Genomic DNA, 19,222 nt, shown 5'->3' on the forward strand with positions numbered 1-19,222 from the left:
CATGATCTCAGGGTCCTGGGATCGAGCCCCTCATCAGGCTCTCTGCTCAGCAGGGAGCCTGCTTCCCCCTCCCTCTCTCTCTCTGCCTGCCTCTTTGCCTACTTGTGATCTCTGTCTGTCAAATAAATAAATAAAATCTTAAAAAAAAACCTTTAAAATCTCAAACCACTTACTTTAATTTCATACAGCTCCAGTTCAAAGGTAAAATTAAGAATTGGATATCTCCTTTTTTCTTGATTGAGGTATAATTGATACATAACATCATATTAGTTTCAGGTGTACAACAAAATGATCCAATATGTGCAAACACTGAAATGTGATCACCACAGTAAGTGTAGTTTGCCGCATCACCATTTAAAGTTACATAATATGTAATACAATATCATTAACTATAGTTACCATGCTATACATCAAATTCCCATGATTTACCATGACTTGAAGTTCAGACCTATTGATCCTCTCCTTCCATTTCACTCACCCCCACAACTACCTCTAAACCAGCTTTTGTTTTACTATTTACCTAGGATATAATTTTTAGACATCTGGGCTCTTTCCATAGTTGGCTATTGTGAACGTTGCTGCTATAAAATTGGGGTGCAGGTGCTCCTTCGGATCACTACCTTTGTATCTTTGGGGTAAATACCCAGTAGTGCAATTGCTGGGTCATAGGGTAGCTATGTGTAGTATAGGGTGTTTTTAACTACTATTTTCCAGAGTGATTGTCCTTTGTTTTTATAGTCGTACTGTCAGCTTTTTGTTTTTGATTTTTGTTATTGTTTTTTTTTTTTTTTACCTTAGCTCTTTGGCAAGCCCTAAGACACAGAAACTTCTTGGCCACCAATGGCTTGCAGCTGGGTAGTAGAGACAAGAAACATATTTCATTGCAAGTTCTGTCTTAAAGAATAAAATGGATGCCAAATTTCTTCCTGGGGTCAAGAACTCAGAGCCAAGAGAAAAATAATTTAAGATAATTTACACAAAGTTTCAGGCATGATTGTAGTAACCCCCCACACACACACACACAAAGGGGCAAGCTTTGCTCAGATCAGCAGTTTTCTAATGTAATAGTACGATTTTCCTTTGGAGATACTGGGTTGGGAAGATAGGACAACCTTTGGGATTGGTTACCTCCTTTGGTAAAAAGGTGAAGGTGAATGTTACCGCCCCTATAGAACCATCCCTACATGGTTTTCTCTATTACTCAAACTTGAATTTTACTGGTTAATTTTTACCCTTCTATTATGAACTCTCCTTTTATTACCAACATCAAAACCTTGCAAATCCTTTCAAGATCTAACTGTAGAACCTCTTCTGGCTTTAGGTGGTTTGATTTAATTAGATTTAATCTGTTTTATAATAGTATTATGTTGGAAAAATCATGTTTCTTCTTTTTCTAGTCAATATTTCAGCTTTAAGGTTGTGATGGCTTTGCTAAGGCATGACTCTAAAATATGGACTGAGATTTGTCTAACAAATGGATGTCTTCAGACATACGAGATATAAAAATAAGAGGAATAATTATACAATATGTTGAAAGTTCCATTGACGCTTCTGTCTCAGCGTGGGAGATGGCTGCCACATCCACTGGCCCCAGAGCTGATTTCCTATTTGTGTATATTTACATGTAGATGGGTTGGATCCTCCCCTGAGAGTAGGAGGAAGACAAGCTTCAATTCTAGCACAGTCTGATTTTGCTGTATCACTTTTAAATTTGGCTCTTGGTTTCTTTCATTGTCCATCCCCAAGATGGCTCTTCCAGTTCTAACATTTTATGATGGTGGACGACATAACAACAAAATTGCTAAGTGATTAGTTCAAATTCCTCTTTTTAAAAAAATTTTATTTATTAATGTATTTATTTGAGAGTGACAGAGTACGTGCATGCACGCATGCGTGCAAGTGTGGGGAGGGGCAGAGGGCGAGGGAGAGAATCTCGAGCAGACTTCATGCTGAGTGCCAGCCCCATGTGGGGCCCAATCTCACAACCCTGAGATCATGACCTGAGCCAAAATCAAGAGGTGGAAGCTTAATTGACTGAACCACCCACCTGGGGGCCCCTAGTTCAGATTTTTTTTTAAGATTTTATTTATTTATTTGATAGAAAGAGAGAGCAGGAGCTGGGGTGGGGGAGGGGCAGAGGGAGAGGGAGGGACTGACTCCCCACTGAGTAAGGAGCCCAATGAGGGACTCAATCCCAGGAACTTGGGATCATGACCCGAGCCCATGGCAGACACTTAACCCACCCTGGTGCCCCAGTTCAAATACTTTAAGAGTAAATTTTATCAAACAAACAGCTACTTTGGAAAAAAAAGAAAAAGTCCAGCTTCATAAGTCAAGTTATTTTGTTAACTTGATTATTGGAATCAAGAAACCTTTTAAAAGGGAAACATTACTTTGATCGAATGCTTTTATATGCAAATCTATTCATGCCCATTTTTGAAAAATAGAGATTTCTGTAAGTTGTAGAAAAATGAAATACTGGAGCTGTGACGGACACTGATCTTTTAACTGAAATATGAGAAGGCAAAGGGCAAAATAATAATTCTGGAAATAGGCACAGCAGCCCTTTACCAAATGTCACCCTGCCTGCTAATGTGTGAATGGCTTCGAAGGGCTCGCGGTGAGCCAGCTGGGGCAGCGCCTCTGAGAATACACTGACACTGTTGGGAACAGAGGACATTTTGGCTACTAATGAACTAAAGGATGAAAACAAGAATTTCGTTGGAGACAGTCAACTAGAGAGTCTATTATAATGTACATGATAACCTAGGTAACCAACTCAGCACTTGTAGGAGTGAAGATTAAGACAACCATATTCTTATGATAATGGCCTGGAAGGTTCTTCTCATTTAAAAGCAGTCACATCTGACCTTTCTCCTGAGCAGAAGGATGACAGAAATTGACAAATGAGATTCAGGTGAAGAGAAGACAGGACACTTTGCCTCGACAAACATCAGTTTTATTCCTGTACTAGGAAAAGGTACGTGAGATACTAGGTAGACTTTTTTGACCACCATTACAACGGTGAAAATATATTAAGCAAATACATAGTTTAAACAGGGAGACTAATGACGTTCGTTGTTCAAATAGAGTTGGTTAGAAACACAATATGGCGGGGAGATACAATAGTATGAAAAAAATAAAATCATCCACTGCCATTTTAAATAACCAGAGTTGCAGAGAAAGAATACATGATTCTAAAAACATAGAAGTGCTCTATTACAGAACATAATATGTTCATTTGCTGGCATTACAGTGTTTATTTAAGCTGCACAGAACTCAAGGAATAGCCAACCACACGTCTGTGGGTGACAGTGTTATTAGACACTGGCTACCTAAAATCCAAAGTATTGGGCCAGGAGCGGTGTCTGCTCAAGATGCAGATGCTGAACATCTATGAGCTGGGAAATAGTTTCTGCAAGGTGGCAATAGAGATGATGTTAGAGACTTGATCCTTGCCTTTATACAACGTGTAAGCCCAGTGGACCCACTTGCAAGACCAGAGACCCAGGGCTCTCCAGGCAGGACTTTGGTGCATCCGGTCATCAACATGGCTGAGAGTAGGACCTTTCACAAAGTTGCCGCTGCAAACTCTCCCCACAGCTTGCAGAGGGAACACTGGCCCCACTGTACTATGAACCTCTAAAGCCACATCTGTATGGGCTCCTTTTTGTTGGGATACTTCTCCACTTACTCAACAATTAAAATAGAACATCTTGAACATAACCAAAAGCTTGCTCTTGTGAAGAAGGTATGTCCTAAAAGGAATTACTTAAGGCAGAAGATAGCCATAACTAACATTTTTTGTGATGATTCTAGAAGGGGCACATTACATTTGTCTGACATTATTCACAGTGTTGAATAACTTACTTTGGTAACTTATGTAAGATCATGTACATTGGCATATAGGCTATAAAAATAATCTTTGGTAAATCTGTTAATAGATTTCTTGATTTCCATTACATAAACTTCTATTTTTAAGAGCATTCACCAACAATTTCCTTGTTTCATGAATGTATCTATATAGACAACCTTTAAAAAAATAAAATGTCTTATTTTTGTTGCATACATTTATTCCTAGGGAGCCTCCCTACAAGTCAAGAGTATTCTTTTAGTCAAAAATATTTCCATTGCTAGAAACATTTTTAGAACGGAACAGATTTTTGCTATTACCATGGCTGTATCAAATGTTACCCTGTATTTTAACTAAAATGGCCACTTTCAAAGGCATCATTCACTACAAGAATCTAAGGTAGTGTGCTTGAATTTCAAGCTTAGTCGGTTTAGTCAAACACGTGGTCAAGTCACAAAACTAAATGAATCAATTCAATTGCTTAATTAGCTAAATCATCTGGCTGATGACATCAAGGAGAGCCTCCCCCCGACAAAGGTAATATGTCCTAATAGAAATAGGACATCTTCAAAGAACAATCTGGACACACAGAAATGATGCCATTTTCTCTTCCTGATGACTTCTGGTTAGATTTCCTTTTTCAGATATTTCCCCTCCTAATTATGTCATTTGCTTTCTGCAGTCATGATTTACAGATTTTCCTCTGATATGAAACTTTTTTTGAATACTTGATGTGATTTGAAATCTCTGTTAAGAATACTCAGATGCTTAACAGGGCATTTGGGCTGGTAATGGCCTTTTCACTCGAACTCATTAGGAATGAAGGTGGGTTGAGGGTTGCTCACAGCCACCTGGGGGAGGATCAGCCATTCCTTCTTGCCACACTGTCTTGGCTGGTGAATTACTTTCATTTCCTCATGGAACCTGGAAAGTCCTTGAACTACCACCTCAAACAAGCAGCTATTTCCTTTGCTTTTTAATAGCAGCTCAAGTTGTGCATGGCTCACGTGTGTGAACTAAAACTCTAGAACCTCCCAGGGTTGGGGCTCAGGTCCTCCCATTTGCTGTCATGCAGAGGTGGCCAGTTTATGACTTCCGGATTACAACCTCCAGGACTCAGAGAGGTAAGTAATTGGGAATTTAGTATATGGCCGGTTTTCTTACAAAAAAGTAAGGAGACTGTTTAATATAAGAAACTGGATCCTGAGACACTAAGACAAGAGAATCAGAGTGTGAAGTATAGCATGTGAGGTCTATTTTTGTATTGGTGGACATCTGCTTGGTGGTTTCATATTATTTTCCCATGTCACTTTCGGCTCTCCTCCAAGAGGTAATAACAAAATTAATTAAAGACCCTTCCAAATAAAACTGCCCCCAACATGTCTGTGTGCCATGACCATTTTAGTATTTAAAAAGTGAAACCCTGGTCATCTCTTCTATAATGTGGAGCCTGAAAAAACTATGAAATGCCAGTGGGTTTAAGGAGATAAGAGGAACAGAAAATAAAATTACATTCAACTGGGAAAACAAACATGTTCAAAAAAGAAGGGAACAAGTAGGGAGAGAGGGGGACTTGGAAGTGTTAAGGAAGGGATGGTGAATTACTTAGGACAAATATGTGCAGGCCCAGGCAGGGAAATGAGCCTTTGAAAAATCTGATCCAAGAGCAGAAAACCTGGCTGCTATCCAGAGAGCAACAGAATGATAATACGGAATCGATTTAATGAGTAGAGATTAAAGGAGTTAATTATAAAGAACTTGGATAAATAATGATTAAGATGCAAGATGGGACTCTCCCAAGATTTGATGGCTCCAAAGCACTTTGAAGGCTGGATGATTAAAGTGGAGTTTGCACAGGTGCAAACAGGATGCCCCCCCACGACAGGAAACAGGGTGTTTACTAAGACACAGCACATGACAGGATTCAATTAAAATACATCCAATTGAGCGGAATGTCAAGGAAAGTTTCCCCCCCTCCTAAATTTAATAAACAGATCAACTAGATAATGTATTTATTCTTTGGTGGCGGCAGGAGGGAAGATAGTGAAATATTTGTTGCTAAGGAGATTTAAAATTAGACAGGTGGAGGGTAGGAATAAATATTTCCTGGATTAGATGGAAAGAACATACAGTTTTCCCTTGTCGTGTCCATTTCCCGAACCGCGATGTCACCCCAGACACATTAGGATACATGAACACTGTTTACTGTTACAGGCATGTAGGTTTTTTAGTTTTCCTTCCTGGTTGGTGCGAGTAATTGCATTCTCCTCTAGATCCAGTGGTTCGCCAGTAAAGCAGCATTAGCATCTGGCAGCGTGCTCTGAGGAAGGCAGCCACTGCCCTGGGTTGCTTCCTTCTTTCATTGGCTCCCCGAGGCCCTCTTTCAAGCTTAGTTGGAATAGTAACAACCACCCTACCTTTATTATTGGGATGCATTTTCTTTATTGAGTAGAAACGTGTCGTTTCTAGGACAGTGCCTAGCGGCTTATAGGCACTTAGTAAAACTTTTCTGAATGAATGAAAAGCCAAAAATGAATTTCTCTCTCCACGTGGTAATGTGCTTTGTGCCAAGCAACATTAGTTTAAAAAATCTGTTGGAACAGAAGGAATAGCATGGAGGACATTAGGAGAAGGAAGGGGAAAATGAAGCGGCGGGGAGGAAATCAGAGTGGGAGACAAACCATGAGAGACTATGGACTCCGGGAATTAGACCGAGGATTTCAGAGGGGAGAGGGGTCGGAGGATGTGGGAGCCCGGTGATGGTTATTAAGGAGGGCACAGATTGCATGGAGCACTGGGCGTTATACGCAAACAATGAATCATGGAACACTACATCAAAAACTAATGATGTACTATATGGTGACTAACATAATAAAATTAAAAAAATAAAAATAAAAAAAAATCTGTTGTATTTTTCTTGCTTTTCTTTTTCAACGTAGGGGAAGTTATTCCTAATGGATGCCACATCTCATTAATCTCTGACCTCTGTTTTCTTCCTGGTGGTACATCTGTTACCGTTACATATGTATTGTTCTTTTTCATTTCTAGAAGATCCACCTGGCTCCCTGAAACAGAAGCAGAGCCTACCACCACCATTTCACAAGGGCATTGAGCACAATGAGACTGCGAAAACTTGGAATTCTTTTATTACTCTTCACATTTATTCTTAGAAAGTTTTCCCGTGTTTTTATAAACTTCAAGTAGCCCTGGAAATTTTTCTGGTGTGTGTGGAAATTTACATAACCATTCAGATAACTATTTTAGATATATTTAATGATTTTCATTTACCTCCATTATATTACTTATGAGACTTTATGGTATGTAGCAAAAATACATACTTTGAAAAGAAATGTGTACTCTCTGCAGTTGAAACGGTAAGGTCAATGACTTTCATCTCTAATTCTTAGGTTTATTTGTGGAGAGATGGGTAAGTGAGAAAAAGGTGAACATCCTGCCTCATTTCTCAAGTAGCCGCGAAGATTTCTTACAGATACCTTTCAAATTGTCCTCAGAACTGGAGCTTGAGGAGGGCAAAGCCCACTTTCTAACCCACTGAAATTTGTTATAGTCAAAATAGGTACAAATACTGAAGACAAACTTGGTGGCTTTTATGGTAAAGGCACCTTCAGATGACGGCTGATATTTTGATTTACTAAGAAAGTCTTTTTGGGATTTCTATATTAAGTATGAATGAAGATTTTTTTGGAGGTGGTTGTTGTTTGCTTGCTTAATGAGCTATATCCGATGTTTGTGGACACTTCTAAAAAGAAGTTAATACCAACTCCTTTGATCAGAAATATAATCTGCCACAACAATCTTCTTTTACTGGGAAAAACCAAGTACGAGTGACATCATTTTGACTTTTCCTGGAATGCAACCCACTAGAAAGGAGGCAAAGGTGAGGGTGTGTACGTCAACCAACACACTCCTTATGGTATGGGTATGCATGTTCCCACACTACGAGTGCAGTGATATAATCTCAAGTCCCTGGATGGCACTTTGCACGTTGATCTTGTTTCCAGTCAGGGGTACAGGGGGCATTCTTCTTGATATAAGCAATTCATCACTTCTGACTGGATTGTTCCCTATCAGACTCCTAAACCCTGAAGCCTGGACTTCTCTGCAAGTTACATGGTCCCTAAACTGACCAGCTGGGCTTGAACCTCTGGCAGGACAAAGGGAAGAGATGAAGTAGTTTAGGAATAACCACCTACTTCAGCTTTGGGGCCACCTAACCCCCTTCCCCAAATCTTTTCTTGACAATTAGATTTGTCCAAATAGCATTTGGATCATGTTTGGATCCCTAGGTTCCTAGAAGAGCAATGCAGGAAGGCCAGCTGTATTACATGCTTTCTCCAGCCCTGCCTTTATCCTGACTGGTGAATATCAAAACAGCTCAAAACCATGGCCCATGGGATTGCCTCTGTAACCCCTTCTATATATATTTTACCAGTAGTCCTGTTATACAGGTTGAATTAGTTTATGTAGAACAATCCATGAACACTTTAGTGTGGAAAAATAGTAATATATAAAGCTTAATATTAAACATTATGAAAAATACATATTTACAGAATAAACTACAAAATACACCTATGTACAATAATATCTGTTACCTTTAAATTACATAAATTCTTTAAAATTCTTCAGATTAATAAATTATACATAGTATCAACAGAAATAGCTGGCACCTCTGTAGGGCATGAAGCCTGTTTTTTGTTTTGTTTTGTTTTGTTTTGCTTTTTAAATCACGCAGTGAATAGTTTTTATCCGAGAGAGATCTTCAGACTCATTCTCAATGCCTTGAATAGCCCGGGTCTGAAAGGAAGGACACTGTGGTTAGAGACGGAGCTGGGTGTGTCACAGCTGTTTGTTCCATTTACGAAGATTACTAATGGATAAGACTAGCAGAAATGACTAACGTTCAATATGGTTTAGGGTGAGACCACTGCTGTGGGGTCCATGTTGTTCCATTCAGAACCACAGATTCCTAGAATTGGAAGGAACTAGTAATTCTAGTTCATCTTCTCTGATTATAGAGATGAGCCCATGGGCCCAGAGAGGCAGAATAACTCACTTAGAGTTATACAGCTTGGTAATGCTAGTTAGTTTTAGAGCTAGGACCTGCATCCTAACTTTTAGATACCTGAAGCTAATCATACCATAGCTGGCTCTTTTGGGAGCATACAAGATGACTCTAAAAAAAAAAAAATAATAATAATACTCTCGCACAAGTCATAACAAGAGACAAAGATGCCTCCCAGATCCCCCAGAGCTTCCTACATTCTGGAGCTTCTTAAAGAAAGTGACACGCAAAAACCTTAATTTACTCTACAGATACATTAGGGGGTAATTATTTACCCCTAATTAATTAGTTCTCTATACAAGAGAACTATCGTTTGACAAAGACTCCTTTAAATGGAAGCTCTCTCATGTATACGTGCTTCACAGATTATTAACTATGTAACATACTGACTCAGTGGTTAGGTACAGAGGGTGCAGAGAAACTAAAGAAAATCGAGGATCAGTTAGAATTGGAGATTAGAAAAAAAAAAAAGAAAGGGAGATAATATAATTGAAATAATGTTTCAAGAATTATCTGATTTTTAGATGGACATGGGTCCACGTGGCAAGGAACTGAGACCTAAACCAAGAGCTGTGTGGGTGTGCCTTCTTGAAGTGGACCTCCCAGCCCAGTCCAGCCTTCAGATGACTGCAGCCCTGGCCAGCAACTTGACTACAGCATCATGAGTGACCCTGGCCGACACCACCCAGCTAAGCTCCTGCCAAATACCTGATCTACAGAAACTGTGAGATAATAAATGCTGAGCTAAACTGCTAAGTTGTAGGGTAATTTGTTGGGTGGTAATAGATAACTAACACAAGGGAACTTCAAATTTGCAGTTAGCCTTTGTGATAAATTACTTCTAAATGATGGTTTAGCGTGGGAAAAGGCATGAAAACCTTCACTTGTCAAGTAATTATTGTCTGATCAAAGTAGTGCCTTTGAAAGTTTATACATTCGTTTCACTGAATTTTTTGTTTAAAAAATGGTACATGCTTGTTCTAGAAAATGTAGTACATAAGACAGAAGAAAAATCATGTATTATTTTATTTCTCTGAGAACTTTTTTTTACTATTGTGGTTTATTTCTCTCTGGTCTTTCCCTCCACCTCCATGTGTTGTTTACATTCTTTGTTGTTGTTGTTGTTGTTAGAGAGAGAGATGGGGGAGGGGAAGAGACAGAGAACAAGCATTTTTTTTTCAAGATTTATTTATTTATTTTAGAGAGAGAGAAAGAATACAGGCAGGAGGAGGAGAGGAAAAAGGAGAGGGAGAGAGAACCTCAAGCAGACTCTGCACTGAGCATAGAGCCCGAGGCAGGGCTAGAACTCCACGCCCTGGGGATCATGACTTGAACCAAAACCAAGAGTTGGTCACTTAACTGACTGAGCCACCCATGTGCTCCTGCTTCTTTTTTTTTTTTTAACTCAACATATTTCTAAGAATATCCATGTTATGCTGAAAATAAATAAATTAATTAAAAAAAGAATATCCATGTTATAATATCATCAAAAATATCACTTTTAACGACTGCATTGTATTAAATGAATGCACCGTGATATACTTAGCCCTCCACTGTTAAACATTTGGGTTTTTTTCACTTCAACTTTTAGCTATAAAAATTGTCATGAATAAAGCTTTTTCAGCACTTGGGTGACAAGACAAGAACATAATGAGGAATTCAATGCATATGGCCAAATTCTCAAAGGGATTTTACAATCTGAATCCCCAGTTGTGAATTCAAAGCATCTTCCCCAGCAAACAGCCATGCTGCTTAGAAAAGACATGTGAAGCAGAATCCTAAAGAGGGGGCACCCCCAGCCAGATAGGAAGAGCCTCCACGTGCAGTCAGTACTCGGTGGTGAGGCTCCCTCCCCATTCTGCCTCTCCTCTGCATCGCCACTCTCTAAGGGCCTTTGGGTGGAAGAAGGAAGGGCTGGCGCATTTTGGAAGAACTTTAGGTTATCAGTGGTTTCTAGATGCATCATATCTTGATACATGAACTTGTAAGTCAGTGGACTAAGCTCCTACCTCTGTGATACTCTGGATTCACATTTTCGTAGATTGGAAACAGGGGGTTTTCTTGTTCACTCCGTAGCTTCCTTGCTCTGAGGACATCTCTTACGCACTGATGTAGGTATACGTACTGACACTATGAAAAAGCACAAAACATGTCAGAGGAAGGCAAATTCTTCAGCACAAGAAAGATGGGAGACTCTCACAAAGCATCAAGAGTGGTGGGATTCTATATAGTTAGCAAATCTCTTGATCATTTCATGAACAGTTTCTAGTACATAGAAGAGTGCTTTCTGTTAGCACTAAGAGGAGAATAATAGTAATGAGGAGAGAGGTGGTGTTTATTTATTCTTTTTTATGGGCATGCATATTTATAGAGTATATTTCAGGAGTGCCTAGAGTTATATGTGGCACATAGTCATTCCTCCACAAATATTTATTAAATAGATGACTGAATGCTAAACTCCGTACTATGCCTTTGACATAAATTATCTCATTTGATTATTTTGACAATCTCATAAGGTAGATATAACCATCCATAGAAACGAAGACTCAGAGAAGTTAAGTAACTTCTTACATAGCCAAGAAATGGGACCCTAGCATTTGATCCTAGGGTGCATATTCATGTTCTTTTCACTATACCAGATTTCTTAGATGAATCCTAATTTCATTGCATTATTGAATGAGAAAATCATTTTGCTGCATACGCTGCTGCTTTGTTCCCTTTCTTTTGGGGGGATGGTGAGAAAAAGAAGGTGTATACAATAGACCCAGCTGGACTGTCAGTTCTTTGAGGGCAAGGTCAGCGTCTCTCTCTTTTGGTTCTCTCAGCATCTGAGACTGGCACAAGGAAGAATCTTGAAGAGGTTGGCTGAGGACAAAGGACTACAGAGGGTTATGCAGCGAGAACAGACTCACCTCTGTCAACTATGTGGGAACTAACTACTTTTGAGACAGAAACAAAGATAGAAGAGTCAATGTTTTGGTGACCATTAAGACACACAAAAACCTTCACTGGACAATAGAGGTTTAGACAAAAGCTTCCTTCCTTGCTACCAACAGAGCTGTCTAGTAAGGGAAAGAACGTCCATGTGACCTCACTGCTTGGCCTCCCTTAGTGACATAGTAACTGCTCAGAGTCCAGGGAAAGAAGAGGCTGGGAGAAAACACAACAGCATGCAAGAGACAGTGGGCTCTTCGTCTGCCTCCAGCTGGCCTAAACTGAATCACAGGGCTTCTCGGGAAAGATCTAGAAAAAAATCTGAGATCTCTTCTAGAGCTAAAATCCTTTGGCCACAAAAGGGTATGAGACTCTGTGTTGCTGTCAATTATCGAAAATCATCCCTGGACCCTGTGTTCAAGGTGATCAATGTGTTACCTTAAAGTATCTTAAAGGTTTGAGATAGAAAGTGATACTATAAGATCTCCCCTCACCAATGAACTTTAGAAGTGGTCCGGTATTTATTTTCATGGGTTGACACTAGGAATTGCCCCTGATGGGAAGGTAGTCTGGTCATCTACCAAACGGACTTCATAATGTAGGACCGGTATACTCATTAGATTAGGATACTTCTAAGAAATCAATCAATCAATCAATCATAAGTGAGGCCTGCTTCAATATTAACTATTCTGTGCATTTCTGAGTGTAATGTGTGTTTTATGCCACCTTGATCTTGAAAATTTGAGGAGGTTAGTGTCCTGAAAATGATTGTTAGTATAGACAGTTTCTTTTTGCCATCTTGAAAACAATCTACCAAATTATAGACAGACATTTCCTGGTTCCTTCCATCCCAAGCATGATTCACATTTGCAATTGTACTGGGACATTAAATTACTCTGGGACTTTAAAGTTCAACAGGGAATGAATTCTATTACATCTACACTATGCCTCATTAATAAATTCTTCAACAATGATGCACTATGGGCTTTGAAGCCAGTTAATATTCATTAATTCCAGCAGCCTTAAATATAAATCCTTCTTCTCCCAATAGACTGTCCTTTTAAAAATAATTACTATTAAAACTTTCAGACTGTTAATGTACTTCCCACTTTATTCTTAATGAAAAAGAGTCTTATATATGAACCTTCAGTTATTAAAGATAATTTTTTGCTCTGTCTAGCTGACTTGTGAAGCCTCAATTCCATTCGATTTCACCAACTCTTGTAGTACTAGTATTTATAAAATTATACTTCTAGCTTTTCATGGTCCCTGAGTTCCTAGTTTAGCAGAGGAGCAGATATGTGAACAAATATCTACAAGGTGATAACTGTAAGACAGAATTGTGTATAAAGCTTCACACATAAGAAGAAATCATCAGCTTCATTTTTGGGGGAGAGAAGTATCAAACTAGGGAGAAAGGTAAAAATTTGAGTCCAGAAGTGGGACATTCCAAGTGATGTAACTAACATGAACGTGCACATCTATTCTGGAAACTGCAAGCAGTCCAGTATAGCTAAAATGTAAGATGCACGGGCCACGGGAAACCCCAAGGACAATCTCCCAAACGGGCACCAAGAAGCTTATTCCTACCACATCCCACTGTTTTCCTCCTGCGGAAAGCAGAGGAGATGAACAGACTGTGACTGTCAACTCTTATTCTTTAACATCTTACTGCTTCCTCTGAGTGTCTCCCTGGGAGTCAGACTGCAAATTTCCCCTAAGGCAGGCTAAAGGAAGGAGAGACACATTTCAAAAGCCCACGTGTGATGCCTCTTTGTTTAGAAATCCTTGTTCTTGGATATATTAAAATTTGTGAAGACCCTTTGTGTCCAAATAAGGTGGAATAAAATTAAAGTTGACTATCCCTATAGACTCAGAAATGTAATACACAGGTTGGTCTGAATCTCTTTTCTTCTTTGCTTCCTTTGGTTCAGGGGTAGATCATACCCTTATGCCCTCACTCCCAGCACCAAACAAGTCAGATCTGCGCTGGGGCCAGGGCTTCCAAGACCAGAAGAAGCCCACTGTGGGCAAGGAGTTAAAACAGGACAGATGATATCTGAATATTGTCTGGGATTTCATTTGATAGAGAAAAAAAAAAAAAAAAAGAAGAGACCAAACATCTCTTCGCGTAATATTTATTTCATGATGATCAAAAGAATCAAAATTGATTTTGACCTCTGAAAGGAAACCTTCCTTAATTTTGGCAGACCCTAAAACAATGGGCGGGGGATATTATGAAACTGGAGAAGTAAGTTGGGGGCCTGGTTATGAAGAGACCTGTTTACAACGAGGATGACAGTTTGAACTTCATTTTAATGCAATGGAGGGCTTGCCAAGGGTTTTATGCAAGGAGCTGACACAGCCAGCAAAAGCACTGTTGATGGCTGTGGTGACAGACTTGTTAGGATAGGGGCTAGGAGCAGGGGAGGTTAGCACAAAAGGCCCCAGTGAGAACTGACAAACAGCTGAGCGAGGCCAGTGGCAGTTGCGTGGGAGACTAGAAGGAAGAAAAAGACGGCGGGTACAACAGACAGTACTCTGTGACTGCTTGAATGTGGGAACCCTGGGAAGAGAAGTCAGAATCCTAGTTAGGGCAAACAGATGGAGGGCAAGGTGATGGCAACCCCATTATTGAAACTGGAAGGAGCGAGAGGGGGAGGGGGGCTTTCTTTGTTATTGCTTGTTTAAAGACCGATAATGAGATCAGTTTTGAGATTTTTTGAGTTTGAGACAACTATAAGGCTTCCAGGTGCAACTGTTCAGTAGGCAGGTACTTAGGTCATTGCTGGAAAAGGAGAATGAGATTTGGGAAACAGGAGCACGTATGTGGTTCTTCAAGCCATGAGACGTGAGAAAGAATGAAGGTCGAGGGAAGAAAGAGCAGCATCTTGAGCACAGAACCTTGGGGAACTCAAACATTAAAAGGGTAAGCTGAGGAACAACAGCATAGAATCCTCAGAGGTTAGGAGGAGAAGGAGAAGGGAATGGTGGAAAGAAGGAGATATATCCAAGAAGGAGGAAGAGCTATGGCACATTGTGATACCCCTGTGCCGGAAACCTGCCAGTGGTATTTATAATACGAGTGCCTGCTCTTTGCTTCAGGGCATCTCCGGAGTTCTGGGCAGATGTATGCAAATAACACATGACCCAAGATGCCCCCGACAATAATACACACACACACACACACGCGCGCGCGCGCGCGCGCGCGCGCGTGCGCGCACACGCGCACATTCCGCAAGACCACCTACAATGTGATAATCTACCCTTCCCCAAATTACAAATTAAATATGGTTTGAGTTTGTAAATATGACAATACATAATGAAACACTGATCTTGACTTTTTAGCAACATAATTGTAGGCTATTTGTTTATTCATTTAACAGGTGAAAAAAAAAACTGCAAATGGAGAGAAGGAAAATAAATTCCTACCCTCTTGGAACTGGCAGTCTTGTGGAGAAAGATGAAGGATAACAATTATGATACCGTGAGATAACTCTGCATCCCCATATGAAATGGCAGAGCTAGACAGCTGTCCTCAGGGCAACAGCTGGGGAAGCTGTTTAAGGGAAAAGCTAACGAGAAATTTACAGTGGATGGTCATTGTCAATTTCATCAGCTAAAAGAGACACAGACAGGAAGTGCTCCCCTGACGTGATGCAACAGGAAATGCTCAGCACCGTAAAAAAACCTGAGTTTAAGGGAACCTCTAGATCTAATGACCTACTGACAAAAATCGCAGGGTATAGAGGAAGATATTAATGCCATGAAAAAGCAGTCAAATCCAGAATGTGGTAAAATCTATGGAACAAATGAGTTGGTGTCTTTAACAAAGAACTAGCTTGGAAAACAGAGGAGGGTGTCTATAGATTTCAAAGAAATTTAAAAGAGACTTCGACCAAATGCAGTGTGTGGGCTTTGTTTGGATTCTATGGAAATTAAAAAGTAATTTTGAAATAATTAGGGATATTTAAACTCTGCCTGAATGTGAGGTGATATTAAGGGATTATGGTTAAAACTGTTAGGTGTGATAATGGTATTCTGATCACAATCTTTAAAGAGTCCTTATCTGTAAAATTTCTGCATACACAGCATTGAAGGATTAAATGGTTTGATAAGGAGGATTTGTTTTAAAATTTTCCAATAAGGTCATGAGGTAGGGGAATAGTGTATATGGGATTTAGATTAAAAAAAAAAAACACAGAATACTGATAGTTGTAGGAGCTGGTGTTTAGGTGTATGGAAATTCACTAAACCACTTTCCCTAGTTTTATGTATTAAAAAAATTCCATAGTAAAAATTGAAAAGTATAGTGTAGTCATGGTTATAAGGAAAGTACTCCCAACCCAGGACAATGGCGGTGACGGAGGGTTCCAGGTGTGGCCACTGCCTACAGGAAACCATGATGCCAGTATTTTTCCAAATGTATCAGAGAATGTGAGATCAGCAGGATATTAATATGTGCTGCACAAAGAAAAGAATTCAGTGGTCAAGGTCGTTTGGGGAATAGTGGGTTCAGCAAAGCTCATGGGGAGCCTTTGCTGCCAGATGTCCCTGTTTTGTGGAACACACCACCTCCCCAGTTTTCCTGCGTACTGCATCAGTAAGAGGATATGGGTTTTTCCGTAGGGTTTTTCACCTTTTTGATCATGGGAACTTTTTTTTTTCCAATGCATAGAGGACTTTGCAGAGTTACTTGGCAAACACAGGGTAAGAGCACTTGAGTCTTGTAAGGCAACTATGTGGGGGAGCAACAGGCTTGGCCCTTGTGGAGGCACTGACCCGACCCTAAGGCTTTGGGGCTAAGGGCTTAGGATTCTCTCAAACAGATTCAAGCCCTAGCTTGGCCACTTCAGAGCTGTGCAAAGGTCTTTAGCCTCTATACCTCAGTTCTGTAGCCCAGAAATGGAAAATGCTACCTCTCTTCTTTGGTTTTTACGAATTTAATGAAATAACATGTTTTAAAAAGCCCTGCAAATGTCAAAGGACCAATGAAGCATTTATCCTTTGGAACCAGTGTGCACTTGCCTGGGGTCTCCAGAGATGGGTGAGCAGGTAGGTGCACTGTAGTGTGCTCACACATCAGCCTGTCTTATTTTTTTTTTTTAAGATGTTATTTATTTATTTATTTGACAGAGAGAATGAGCAAGCACAAGCAGGCAGGGCAGCAGAGGGAGAGGGAGAAACAGGCTCCCCACTGAGCAGGGAGCCCAACATGGGGCTTGATTCCAGGACCCCAGGATCATGACCTGAGCCCAAGGCAGTTGCTTAACCAATTGAGCCACCCAGGTGCCCCAAACCAGCCTGTCTTAAAATGATCCTTAAGATGGACTGGACTGTCCCTTCCCCCATGTACCACACGTTGATTTAAAAATTATCCATCTTGTCTCCTACCCACCTAAAGAAGATGGGCAACCAGCTCAGTAGAGGGTAAGGGTACACCAGGGACCTCAAGGTCACTGAAATTTGTTTTAAAATAACAGGTCCTGCAGAATGCCTATATTCAGTTCTCTTTCTCTTCCTAATAAGTCATAGTTCTTTACCCTTGTCAGAAGAAAGCTTGGGACATTTTGGGGGAGAGAGACAGGGAAGGTGGCTCGTGTCCTTCAGCCTTTAACTCTTACCTCAGTCTGGACCATGTGAACCCTGTGAAGTCTTAGGTCATTCACGGCTCCATAAATGTCCACGGAGTCTTTGGAGTCCAATTGCTGGAGGATTCGGTCCAATGCGATGAAGGTTCCAGTCCTACCCACACCAGCACTAGGAAAGAGAACAAAGGAAGACTGAGACTTTTCCATTAAACTGGCATTTCAGGACCGCATCCTAAGACTCCAGGATCGTCTTTCTTTTCCCTCCCAAGTTACTGGAGAATATAGGAATCCTTCTTTCTCTCAATGAGCTCTCTCGAAGAAAAGCCCCAGGTTTCACCTCTTTCTCCTTCCTTCCTCCACCTCCGCCACGCTACCAGGGATAAGTGCTGCTGTGCCTCTAGCGTATGTCATTTCCATGCATGTTGTATACTTTTCCTGGTTACATGTAAAGCCATAAACAATATACTCATTTTGCGGGGTTCAAAGATTGACTGAAATGGTCACATATTTTACATATCCTTTTGCTGACTTTCTTTTTTTACTGAGTGTAGTGTTTGAGCTTTATCCCTGTTGTTACAGGCAGATCCACTTTCTTTTAGCTTCTCTAGAGTTCACATGCCGCTGCCAATTCATCTCCGGCTGATCTAGTCTTTACTGATAACAAGGAGATGATTCTTAAAAAAGATTTACTTACTTGAGACAGAGAGAGAGGGAGAGAGCAAATCTCAAGCAGCCTCCAAGCTGAGCATGGAGACGATGCAGGGTTGGCTCTCATGCCCCAAGAACATGACCCCAGCGGAAACCAAGGGTCGACGCTTAGCAGATCAAGCCACCCAGGGGCCCCAATAATGAGATCATTTTTAGTTACTCTCTGAGAAAGACTGTGTTGCGCTGAGCCTCCTTGTGTACCAGTGTGGGGATTTCTCTAAGGTGGAGGTCTAGAAGCAGAACTGTTGGATCCTAGGGTGCAAACACCTTCAGCATCCACAGGGATGGCTGAATCGCCTCCCAAGGGGGACTGTATGGCCTGGGGATTTGTGATGCACAGACATACAAGGTAAAGGAGAACAGTTCTCCAGGGGTATAGGCAGAAACGCCAGCCACTCCTCAGAAAGCCCTCTCACGTGCCTCGCATTCCCATTAAAAGCATCTGGGTTCCAGTGACACATAAAAGCCAGGCTCCTAGGGTGCTGGGCTGATTGGGAGAAAACGAGGGCATCTGACATTTCTCTTACCGGAGCAACTCCGTGCTCTTTATTTCCTAGTGCCATTTGGCTAGGGCTATCAAAGTGTTGCTGCAAACATTAATTAGCTAAATACCAGGCTCCCCGGAGGGGAAGAGAGAGGGATTGCTTGTTAGGCTGACTTTATGGACATGCAGTCTAAAGCAAAGAGAAGTCAAGAGAGAAGGGAAATTTAAGAGCAAAACTGGGGGCTACAAATGGCGAGTGCTACTGGACCAGAAAGGGAGGTCTGGAGCAGAGACCGGGAAGGATGTGTAGGGCTTATGTGGGCCAAAGAGAGAGCTTAGGCCACTCCAAGGAGTAAGAACCGCAAGAGGCGAGAACACGCAGGTTCTCAGAGAGCGCGAGCGCGGTTTCTGGGAATTTGCATGGGGAGTCATGCACGTAGGGACTTTGCATTTCGAACAGTAGCAAAAAGAGCAAGGGGGAGAGAAAGAGGGCTGGAGAGTGAGGGTGAGAGAGGCGTGGAAGGTGAAAAAAGCAAAGAAGAGAAGAGAGAAGAGGGCCTAATAGTATC

At 40.9% G+C, this 19,222-nt stretch overlaps 1 protein-coding gene across 2 annotated transcripts in view; it reads right to left on the bottom strand.

The window, feature by feature from the left end:
• Positions 1-2,941: 2,941 nt before the first annotated feature.
• The window catches only part of PTPRB (protein tyrosine phosphatase receptor type B), a 116,017-nt gene continuing 99,736 nt past the window's right edge, over positions 2,942-19,222 (bottom strand). For both annotated transcript variants that reach the window (XM_004752439.3, XM_045072848.1), the window contains 3 exons: positions 17,495-17,630; positions 10,946-11,066; positions 2,942-8,668 (listed from right to left, as the gene is read on the bottom strand). In XM_004752439.3, coding sequence (XP_004752496.1) covers positions 8,646-8,668; positions 10,946-11,066; positions 17,495-17,630 — 280 coding nt within the window. In that variant the 3' untranslated portion in view covers positions 2,942-8,645. The remainder of the gene's footprint in view (positions 8,669-10,945; positions 11,067-17,494; positions 17,631-19,222) is intronic.

This window comes from Mustela putorius, unplaced genomic scaffold, assembly GCF_011764305.1.
Source record: "Mustela putorius furo isolate JIRA1106 unplaced genomic scaffold, ASM1176430v1.1 tig00537227_pilon_pilon_pilon, whole genome shotgun sequence".
Taxonomy (NCBI): Eukaryota; Metazoa; Chordata; class Mammalia; order Carnivora; family Mustelidae; genus Mustela; species Mustela putorius.